This window comes from Nicotiana attenuata, unplaced genomic scaffold (genome assembly GCF_001879085.1).
Source record: "Nicotiana attenuata strain UT unplaced genomic scaffold, NIATTr2, whole genome shotgun sequence".
NCBI lineage: Eukaryota > Viridiplantae > Streptophyta > Magnoliopsida > Solanales > Solanaceae > Nicotiana > Nicotiana attenuata.
This window is the reverse complement of record NW_017670301.1, coordinates 277,344-288,554: the sequence shown is the minus strand read 5'-3', so window position 1 is coordinate 288,554 and position 11,211 is coordinate 277,344. Positions and strand designations below refer to the sequence as shown.

Here is an 11,211-nt window from a genome sequence, read left to right as displayed (position 1 = left end):
AACCACCCCCACACATATATACTGGGAAAATACATAAAAAAAACCATAAACTATACTCGTTTTGCTAGTTTCATACTTAAAATATGTGATGTTCACAGTATCCCCTGAACTATAATTTCTCCTACTTAAGACTGTGAACACCCCATAATTTAAGTATGAAAGTAGCAGAACGGGTATGGTTTAGGGGTTTTTAATGTATTTTCCCATATATATTTGGGGACTAAGTCTTTTTTTATAATTCGGACACAAGAATTTAGTAATCACATATAAAGAAAGGATTGATGATAAAAGACAAAATTCTCGAAAAGATTAGCAAATTACTTGATTAACCATGAGTGCTCATACCTGGTGCAGCAGCGCCAGCGCATGGAATTGAACGAGAGCTGCCCTTGACTGAACAGCTTCTTGGACCTCATTGCTCCATCTTTTCACAATCTCCGGATTTGTCTGGGAAAGTCATAAACAAAGAAGATTTCAAGAAAGCTACAACCAAACAAGCAACCAAAGGAAAGAGGATTCTTCAAAATTCTGGGAGTACCTGAAGCAAATGGATTCCACTAACAAGGGCAGCACTTGCAACAACAGGGTTTTTGTCAACAATCGCTTGTTTCAAGTATCTCTCAATTTGTGTGAGAAGAGTCCCATCTGTGATTCGGCAGAGGACTCGAATAGCATTTGCACGATACATATCTGTTCTGCTATTCATGTCCTTCATAAGAGAGCTAGTAACGATGATCACCTTTTGGAGCAAAAAAGAAATGAAAGTTATTCTCATCCACAGAATAAGTAGAACTTTACAAATCAACACGGGAGATCAACTAGGATCTTACCTCATCAGCTGAGGGAGAAAGCTCTTTTATTATCAAGTATACCATTCTCCTTAGACCAAGATCCTTTGATTGAAAGAGTTTTGTGACAGCAAAGAACACTTCTGTAGCTTCAACCTACAAATTAATACGAACTAAGGAAATGAGCTCTCATGATGAAAAAGAGACAATGTACTCGAAGTGACACAAAGACCTTGTACAAGGACAAGATAATTTGGTGGTTTTTTACAAGAAAAAAGCAGCAAGAAAAGAAGCTTCATAAAAAGAGACATAGGAGCTAATTCGTACGCGGGATTAAGGTCCATGCAAATTAGTCAGATCTTGTCCTGCGTTTGAATTACCTCCCGGAATTAAACATACTTTTAAAATGAGGTAACACCCGATCCTTCAAGAGAGATCATGATTAGGAATATCTTGAATAAGGAATGATATTATGTCCCTCACATTTTATAATAAGTAAGGAAGCTTTGTTCCATTCTCTTCTACTCAACCCCTACCTCCAAACAAGGCAATCATCTCTTCTCTCAAATCTCCTCCTTTTTTACTATCCCACTGGCAACAAACATCTCCTTTAGCACGTCAGTTTCTCTCCCATCTTATGCACAATTGACTTCCCCTCTTCTATAGCACCTCATTTATCGTGAGCTTACTCCCCATTACCTCTTCCGCCTCCCCCTGGTCCAACAATTTGATAGGTTTCCTATTCTAGTAGAAATATGTAGATGATATATTGGTAAGAGGGAGGGAGTGGGGGAATACCCTGAACATAAGTAGGTGTACCTGCAATGCAAGTGGCACTTGATTAGGGCAGAGAGGCTTATTTCAAACGAGGCCCTCACAACAAGAAGAATAACTAGTTATTTAAAAGTAAAGGCTCTTTTCTTGTTTTATGAATTCTACAGCTCTCTACTTAGCCACATCTCTTCTATTGGTTTTTCTTTGATAGCTTAAACTAGACTCCAATTTGGAAATAGGTTTTTCACCTTAATAAAAATAGGCCAAGGACACAATGAAACGGTTAATATCTACTTAGTCTCATATGAGAGTCTAATCTCCTTATAAAAAAATGAGAGACTAATCTCCTTATTATATTACTTTGAAAAATGTAGGGGGTCAGATTTAGCACTTAGGCTGCTTTTCTTCGACTGTGAGGTTGCATTAACAGGTACTATGAACTCCCCCCTCCCCCCCAAAAAAAAATCCCCCACCCCATCCCACACATCTAACTAAGAGCAATTAACCGGTTCTTAAAAAAGTTTTTCATTTGTTGACCAGAGTATAGTTCACTTCCCCTTTTTCTATAGCTTCTTTCCACCACAAAGCCGCCAACCTAACTCCTAATCTAGTTTTCCCGTCCCCTCTCCCACTTAGAAACCCTACGACAAACTCCCATATTGCGTCTTCCTCCTAAGTTTTTAAATTTTTTCTATTTGTAATTTCTCCATCTTTTCAGGATCTATTTTCTATGATTAAAAAAAAAAAAGACTTTCTTCTTGTATTCATATTCAATTGAATTATTTTGTTTCATGTAATTTTTAATTTTATTGGTTATTTAAGTTTTTCATAGATTTTTGTCTTACATCAACCAATGTTTTTTTTTAGGAATGGACATGTTATTATGGAATAAATATTATTGGATAGAATAAAAAACTACTAATTGAATTCCACCATTACCAAAAACCATTAGGTAATTCTAACTCTTTCTACTGCAAAACACTATTATAGTTTGTTTCAGTTATTATTTTCCATAGGGCAATTTTAATTCTTTTTATTGCAAAACTCTGTTATTGTTTGTTTAAATTATTATTTCTTATATAATTTATTTTTTTACAAAGTATAATAGAGTTTTACGAAATTAAAAGTATTAAAACCCCGAAAAGTTTTTTTTTTGGTACTAGAGGAATCAATCTGACTACATAGAGAAAGGCTAGAACAATATTAATGGTAACATATCTGTTAATTAATCTTATATACTGAAGCCCCACATATAATAGGACATCCTCTAATTGATCTTGCACTAATGCAATGACAAGAATAATAGTTCCAAGTATAATTCCCCCATAATTATTCAATCCCTGACGTATACCTAACATTATCCTATCCGGAGTACCAAACGTCTCTAACACAAATATATCTACATATGTCAAAACAAGTATTCATGCCACTGGCAAATGGCATTGTAAAAATATTAGGAGAGGAAACATACACTAGAAAGAAATTAGTACAATTCTAAATTTTAGGCACGTAAATGAAGGAGAACTTGGTAAATACTTAGAGGAACCTACTTTTTTGCAGTATCAGCACACTTATTGACTAAATTATCTATCTGATTGAGTAATCTACGTTTTTTTTTTACATATATGCACTTTATGCCCCATTTTGAACGGCCAATCTATGAGTTCAAAATTTATATTTTTTCTTGAAAAGGGGGAAATTGGGCAAGATCCACCGAAGTCGGTAGCGCATTACATATTCAATTTTTTTTTTTTTAAAAAACTAAAATATGATTACACACTATCTCGCGTAAAGGCATTGAGACTTTTCAGACTCTAGCTTACCAGGTCTAAGACAAAGTACAGAATAGTCATTTTAATGAGAAATGATCTTAATACAGCCTGTATGTGACACACTGTTACAAACATCCTTCACTCTAGCTTCCATGTTTTAAGCTAAATGCAATAGGTGGTCTTTCATCGAGCTTACGTAATGATATTGAGCGATGAATGCAGTTAAAACCATCTAGAGATCGTAGATATAATAAGCAGATAAGAACTTCTGTTTGTGGCCGCATAAATCGAGACAAAATATAAGCTACACTAGAAGGTAAAAAGTGAAATAGAATAATGTTGTGCAATATCCAATATATTTTTCCACTATCTAGAAATTTGCTTTGGTGACTTAATTCTCATAAAAAAAGTGGTCTAGCAAGAGCTGTGATGTCACATACTTCTTTTTCTTTCTGCTTAATAGTAACAACTTAATGTACAATTTATCAAAAGAAAATAATTGAGAAAAAGAGAATAGATGCTTGACTGCAAAAACAGAATTAGCTTAGAAACTAACCTTTGTAAACGTCTCACCCTGATTCAGAAGATACAGAAGCTTTGTAATGACCTGAAAAACCCCGAAAATAAAGGAAGCGCTAACAAGTTAGTCTAAGTAAATTAACATGACATAAAATCTACAAGAGTTATAATTTGCATGGCAGAATCCGAAAACAAAGATAACAATAGAACAGACATGACATAAAATCTACAAAAGTTATAATTTGGATGGCAGAATCCGAAAACAAAGATAACAATAGAACAGACCTGTGAGCATCTGCGTGCATCCAATTGCGGATCATTGAAAACCCTAGCTTCCTGAAGCACAGCCCCCTTCTCAATCCCCATAAACGGAGAGTACTCCGCTGCATTGTTATATAAATCCAATATGAAATGCCCTTTGACTACGAACGAAGTAAGTTCCTCCTACTAGCCAATGACTACATCACATAGATCGAGCAAAAAGCACTATTCTGGAGAGTTTTGAAAATGACACATTAAATGAACCACAAACAGTTAGCTTCCCCAACATTTTCACACTAAACCAACAAATGAGCAATTTCAACTCAATCAGCCAACTAAACCTCAATCCTTAATTAGTCGGATTCTACTATATCAATCATCTTTATCCACTCGGCTCTATTCAGGTATATATCCATAAGCGAGTGAGTTCTAGAAGTAAAAAGCGCAAAGAGAAATAAGGTCTATGAAGCTTTAAGCGAAAAGCAAAAGTAAAGCACGCGTCTGCACATTTCTTTGAAGTGAAGCACACAATTTACAGAAAATTAAAAGTACCAAACAAATACTCCCCCCCCCCCCCCCCATTTCAATTTATGTTGCATAGTTTGACTAGGCACGTATTTTAAGAAAGAAAGGAAGACCTATGAACCTTATGATTATAGGCATGTCATAATACTTATGTGGCTATAAAACTTTTGAGATTTGTGGTCTTTTTTTTTAACAATAATCGTGGTGTCTGGTTCAGCTTGTGCGCGCCTCGATTAACTCCACGGGATACTTGCTACCTCTTACTAGCAAGAGATACCAGGCAACTCTATCCATCAAGGCTTGGACAGATGGGAAGAAATCACCTAGTATTTTTGCCTCAGCTGGGATTTGAACCTGAGACCCCATGGTTCTCAGCCACTTCATTGACCACTAGGCCAGACCCTTGGATGCTTTGGAACTTGTAGTCATAAACATGCCATAACATTTGTGTGGCTATAAAAGCTTGTCATTAAGGTTAAAATGAGAATTTAAGTTAGATTGATTCCAAATTTAGAAAGTTGTCATTCTTTTTGGAACAAACTAAAAAAGAAAATGATGTCATATATATTGGAATGGGAGTAGTATGAATTATGGTACTATAATAATAAATTACAATAAAAATAATTAACTTCGGCATCGATTAAACAATGATGCCGAGATCGGTCCAACTCCGCAAAGTTAAAATTTAAAGAACCGGCCCTTTTTTGTTTGGATCATTGTGCGTGTCGTTGTTCGAAGCGCATATTTCTATGAAGCGCATGGCTATGAAGCAATAACCTTTCGCTTCGCAGCGACGAAGCGATTGGCTTCATCAACACTGTCGTACATTCTTTTCAAGAATCAAATCAGGTCTGTTTCACTCAAATCTTCAATAAGTTAGATGAGTAGCTTTTCAACTCGTCAATCACTCAATTGTGCCTCAATCCCATATCAGTTCGCCTAAGCTAGATGAACCACCGAATCCATTATGTTGAATTCCTTTATAGTAGGAACTTTTTTACGCGAAAAGCTATTATGTCGATTCTTCTCAAAAGAGTGACAACAGATCTCCATATGCCATTATTTACAAAATTTAGTGAGCATATCCAAATTTTCTACAGATTGCTTCTTTCAACTCATTTACAGTCGATGTGCCTATGGTGCCAGTTCATATGAATCTACACAGTTCGTGCCGCTCTATTCAGGTATATCTAATTCCAATACTAAAAAGTGTTCAATGCTGAATTCTAACTGATTTGCACATTGCATCAATAATACACGGTTATCAGAAAGAAAAAAGGTAAAAAGGCTAGTAACAGCAGCTGATTACTAACAGATCAACTATAATCAGACTCATTTTCATCCAGAAAACATAAAGTGAATGAAGCATTAAATCACAATGCAGATCTATAGGAAGCCTGCAAGGACAAATACAGTCGTAAAAGAAGCGGATCAATTCGAATCAAAACCACCGAGAAATTCAAAGAAGATCAAACATAAACTTGCCGCCATATAAATACTAACGCGGTGGAAACTTCAATCCATAAATCCTAACAGATTGACAGCAATAAGACTCGATATTCACTGGAACACATAATATTAAGAAGAAACTAAAAAATGCAGATCTAAAGCGTCGTAAAACAGCAATACGTGAATAATTATATGTTAAGACTGTAAAAACTTGAGAATTCAAAAATTTGTACCTTCGTCATCGCGATCGTCGTCTTTCTTCAGGAGAGGCTGAGCCATTTTTTTACGAGAGGAATTGCAGAGAGATGTTGTGAGTATTCACCAAGGAAGGTGAAGGTGAAATTATTAGATTAATCTCTATAATATACAGTCTCACTGTATTTATATGCTGAGTAGTGAAGTCGAAAATTTTGATCTCTGAAGCTCTCTCGGTGTGCGAGCGCTGAGGTGAGTTAGGAGCCGGGTCAATTGGATCTACTGTAACCAAAAGAGGGCCATTTCCACAAATAGCCACTTTAAGTTTCTCTTTAAAATATGACCACAAATTAAAATTGAGTGCAATTTTAGCCATTTATAAACATAGTCTTCTTGGTGCCTTTTCTCCGCTTCTTGAAGTTCCCTTTCAGCAGCCTCTTCATCCTCTAAATCATCGTATCATTGCTTTAGAGGGTGGTTGCTTTTAAAAAATAACTTATGAGCTAAAAGTTAAAAGTCAAAAGTAAAAGTCATAAGTTGGTAATATTCAATTTTTAATTTTTGGTTATTTTTGTACTTTTTATGCCTAAAAATAAGTGCTTTTAAATATTTTTTATCATTGTCAAACACTATAAAAAAATTAGAAAAGTGCTTAAAAGTAATAAGTACTTAAAATAGGCCAATCTAAACAATAATAGGATCTCTTAACTCAGCAATTATTTCTTTAACAATCAAAAATTATATTTAGTCATTGATATATCTACTGCCAATTATTTCATATATTCTTGGCTTTAATACTTGGTTTCAATACTTACTAAATTCGGAACCTTGTTTTCGGAAAAATTAGAAAACATGTTTTGCCCCTAAAACTTGGATTGAAGAACTATTTTCATATTGAAAATACGTGCTCATTTCACACAATATCACCCCTCATCATCTATTATATTTCCTTCTACTTTTTTGTCCTATCCTCCTCTTCTTCAACCTCCATGTTGTAAGTTTGTAACCCACAATATCACCCCTCATCATCATTGGCATAAGGTCACCTCATTTCACACCCAACAATCAAATATTTATGCGGTCAAATCTCTTAACACCTAAATTTTTAAATACAATAATTTCAAAATAATCGAAGGAAGAAAATGTCAATTTTTTTAGAATTATGTCTTTATTTTCGTTCAAATAGCAATAAGCTTGGGATTAGCATTAAAGAAAGTTCGTACAGAAGTGTTATATTAAAACATGTAGAAAAAGAAGCAGCAATAGTAAAAGCAAACAATGATGGGTTTGCAAATGGAGAAGAGGTTTTTTTTTTTCTTTTTAATTTGGATATCTTTGCGAAAGAAATTAATATGTGATTAGGCTTTATATTTATAAATACCGGGTATGAAAAACTTTTGCATTGTTCGTCGAAGGAGACCATGAAAAAAGTTACTATTCGTGTTTTGGTATTTAACTCGAATTGTTCAAGGGATAAATTAATATAAAAATAGAGAACTAAGTTAGTTAAGATAGATTTATTGATTTTATAAATACAGAGTGAGTAGTTTTTTTAATTCATATCAGAAACGGGAAAGGGCCAAAAATAAAATGGCTCAAATATACCTTCTATTAACCTTTAAAATTACCCTAAGCATTTTCTTTTTGGTTCAAACACGCCTCTATAACTAATGGATCAAACTTGGTCAATTTTGACACTTCAAAATAGCCGCGTAGCACATTATAAGCTTGCCACATGTATTTCTATATATTAAAATGTCAAAATCCAAACTCACCATGTCGTGATGGTACCTATCATGTTACTAGGCAAGCCGACAACTCAGACACTTGCAACACTTTCAAATTTAGAATATACTAAAATAGGTTTTAAGTAAGTAAAAGATCTCATAAACCGAATAAAATGTCACAACTCAAATCATAAGTTTTCCCAAAATCAGGGTGTCACTGAGTATATGAGCATCTATACAATACAAGTCTAAAACACTGTATAAGAAACTAAAACTGAATAAATAAAATTGAGGGATAGGGGAGGAGAGTCAAGGTCTGCGGACGCCAGGGCAGCTACCTCGAAATTTTCGAATGACTGAGCTACTCTGATAATCAACAACCACCGCATCCGGAAATACCTGGATCTGCACACAAAGTGCGGGGTGTAGCGTGAGTACAACTAACTCAGTAAGTAACAAGTCTAACTATTGGGCCGAAAGTAATGACGAGCTTCACATGTACAGTTCAGTTACAAAATTCAATACAGAAATGTAGGCATGCTTTCAAGTTCAACAGTTAAAGCCCAAACAGGTAAATCATGTCAAGTTTAATTGAAACAATATATGGTACATCCCAGTATCTACATGACAGTTATATATGCCAACTGAAGTACAAAACAGTAATGAAATCATATGTATACTGTCATAGTATCAGTCGCTCAGTCCTCTCATTCACTCCATTCTCACAGTCACGCGTTCCTCACAGTCACTCTATCCTCCCAATCGCTCAGCACTCGCACTCAGTAGGTACCTGCACTCACCGTGGATGTGTAGACCCCGGAGGGGCAATTCCAACCCAAGCGCTATAATAAGCCAATCATGGCATGAATTAAATAAACATGTTGCGGTGTGCAGCCCGATCCCATAAATATCCCCACAATCAGGCCCTCGGCCTCACTTAGTCATCAATCTCTCCAGTCTCTTGGACTCACAAGTATCAGGATAATCAACACAAACAATGATGATATGATGTATCAATAAGGACAATAGAGCCTGAGATATGATATGCAAATAATAGTTGTGACTGAGTATAAAATGGCAAATTAAGCAAATAATTCAACATGTAACACGATCTCTGTGGGTCCCAACAGTACCAACATGTAGCCTAAGCATGATATCTAGCATGACTGGAAGCTCAATTTCTCTAACACATGGTGAAAATATGGGTAACGATAGGATTATTCAACTATACGGTTCCATGAAGTCAACCAAGTCACAATTCTTTCAGTGCACGCCCACACGCCCGTCACCTAGTATGTGCGCCACCTCAACATCAATCACATAACACGTAATTTGGGGTTTCACAACCTCAAAACTAAGTTTAGAAGTGTTAAACCATGCAATTCTCTACTCCAACACGCCCTTGCCTCGCGAATCGGCCTCCAAATGCCTCGAATCTAGCCATAAACAGTTCGATACAATCAACATGAGCTAAAGGAATCAATTCCATAAGAAAATACTAAGTTCTTAATCAAAAGTCAAAAAGTCAACTCAAAAATCGACCCCCGGGCCCACATCTCGAAATCCAATAAAAGTTACAAAAACTGAAAGCCCATTCAACCACGAGTCAATCCATACCAAATTTACCAAAATCCAACACCAAATCGTCACTCAAATACCCAAATTAAACTCTCCAAACCCTTAGCCTCAAACTCTGATGTTCTAGACGTCAATACCACACAAGAGGGGGGGGGGGGGTGATTTGTGTGGTACCTAATTTTCGCACTAGAAGAACCTGGTTCTTCTAGATGTACTTATTAAGACTGTTTGCAGAATTAAGAGTGCATAAAATAAAGAATACAGAGATTTTTACGTGGAAAACACCTGGCTCAAAAGGTGAAAAAACCACGGCCTACTACTCAGTAGGATTTTTCCAAACTTTCACTAAAATCACTGAGCCAAAACAGCATTTACAAAACTCTTTGTAAACCTAAGGATTAAACTCTAATCCCAGTGTGGCACACAGCCTCAACTGCTGCAACACTTTCAAGTTAACTCTAACTTGAATACTCAAAGTACCTAATACAATTGCTTCTATGAAAGCTGAAAGGTACAATTTTAAAACACCTACTACAATTGAACTAGAATAAAAGAAAGACACAATGGAATTGGTTCTTCTATCTTGTCCAAGTTGCTTCAGGAATGCACACTTGAATCTCACGTAAATTGCTTGCAAAAAGCCTTGCTATTTTGCTCTTCAATTTAGTTTCACTTCTGCGTTTGTGTGCTACACTGTAAAAGAGAACAATCATTATTATTTATAGAGTTAGTAATCAGAGTTTGATTAAAACTCGAATTGCTGATCCTTCATCAAATTCGAGTCCTAGAACAATTCAAACTCCACTCCTTATTCTTTATCCGGATGTAGTTCTCTTCACATAAGGAGACTTCAACTCCTTATCCTATGCAACCTTTTCGATCAACTCAGAAGATATTGTTGCTGACCCTTGAGACTTATCTTCACACGTATGTCACGTGTATAAGTATATCAACACTGTGTCTGTCTCACATGATGGACCTGGTTCATGACTAAGTTCATTTTGTCAATCTTTAAAACTTCATCTGAACTTGGGTCAACAAATTTCCCCTTTTTGATGATGACAAACTCTGTGCGTTTATTGATCAGAGACCCTGTGGAACTCAGCTTAATTATCACACTTTAATTTAACTTATCATTAAGGACCAGGTTTAATCAGGTTATAAATATCACTTTAATATCAGAATACAAAGTAAAGCACAATATCTCTTCCCCCTTTTGGCATCATCGAAAAGTTGCATATTATATGAATCCCAGATGTTAATTATTACTCATGGCCACTGGGGCAACTGCAAGTGAAAACATGATTCAGTTAATCAATAATCAACTTCACAAGAAATTTAGCTATTAAGATCAGAAGTTTCATAAAACAAGAGAAAACAAAGCACATTGTCATTGATTAGGAGGTGTTTCTACAAAGCAGACCACAAAAAGAAAAACAAACATCCAACCATGAGCAAAAAACAGAAAAGTCCCGAATCTGGGTCACTGAGGGAGTTTCTAAACTGGTTCTAGGGCTTGGAGGAACTAGAGGGTTGGAATTGAAGAAGATTAAGCATTGGTTGGAGCATTCCTTCACTCTTTTCCTTTTCCTTTGCTAGCTCAGCTTTGAGGCCATTTCTTTC

General features: G+C 35.7%; 1 protein-coding gene across 1 annotated transcript in view; it reads right to left on the bottom strand.

Moving 5' to 3' along the window:
* The window catches only part of LOC109237482 (coatomer subunit gamma), an 11,761-nt gene extending 5,231 nt beyond the window's left edge, over window positions 1–6,530 (bottom strand). Inside the window, exons 1-6 of the mRNA XM_019403794.1 lie at window positions 6,322–6,530; window positions 4,139–4,236; window positions 3,891–3,941; window positions 831–944; window positions 539–739; window positions 346–447 (exon numbers count right to left, since the gene is read on the bottom strand). Coding sequence (XP_019259339.1) covers window positions 346–447; window positions 539–739; window positions 831–944; window positions 3,891–3,941; window positions 4,139–4,236; window positions 6,322–6,367 — 612 coding nt within the window. The 5' untranslated portion in view covers window positions 6,368–6,530. The remainder of the gene's footprint in view (window positions 1–345; window positions 448–538; window positions 740–830; window positions 945–3,890; window positions 3,942–4,138; window positions 4,237–6,321) is intronic.
* Window positions 6,531–11,211: the final 4,681 nt, after the last annotated feature.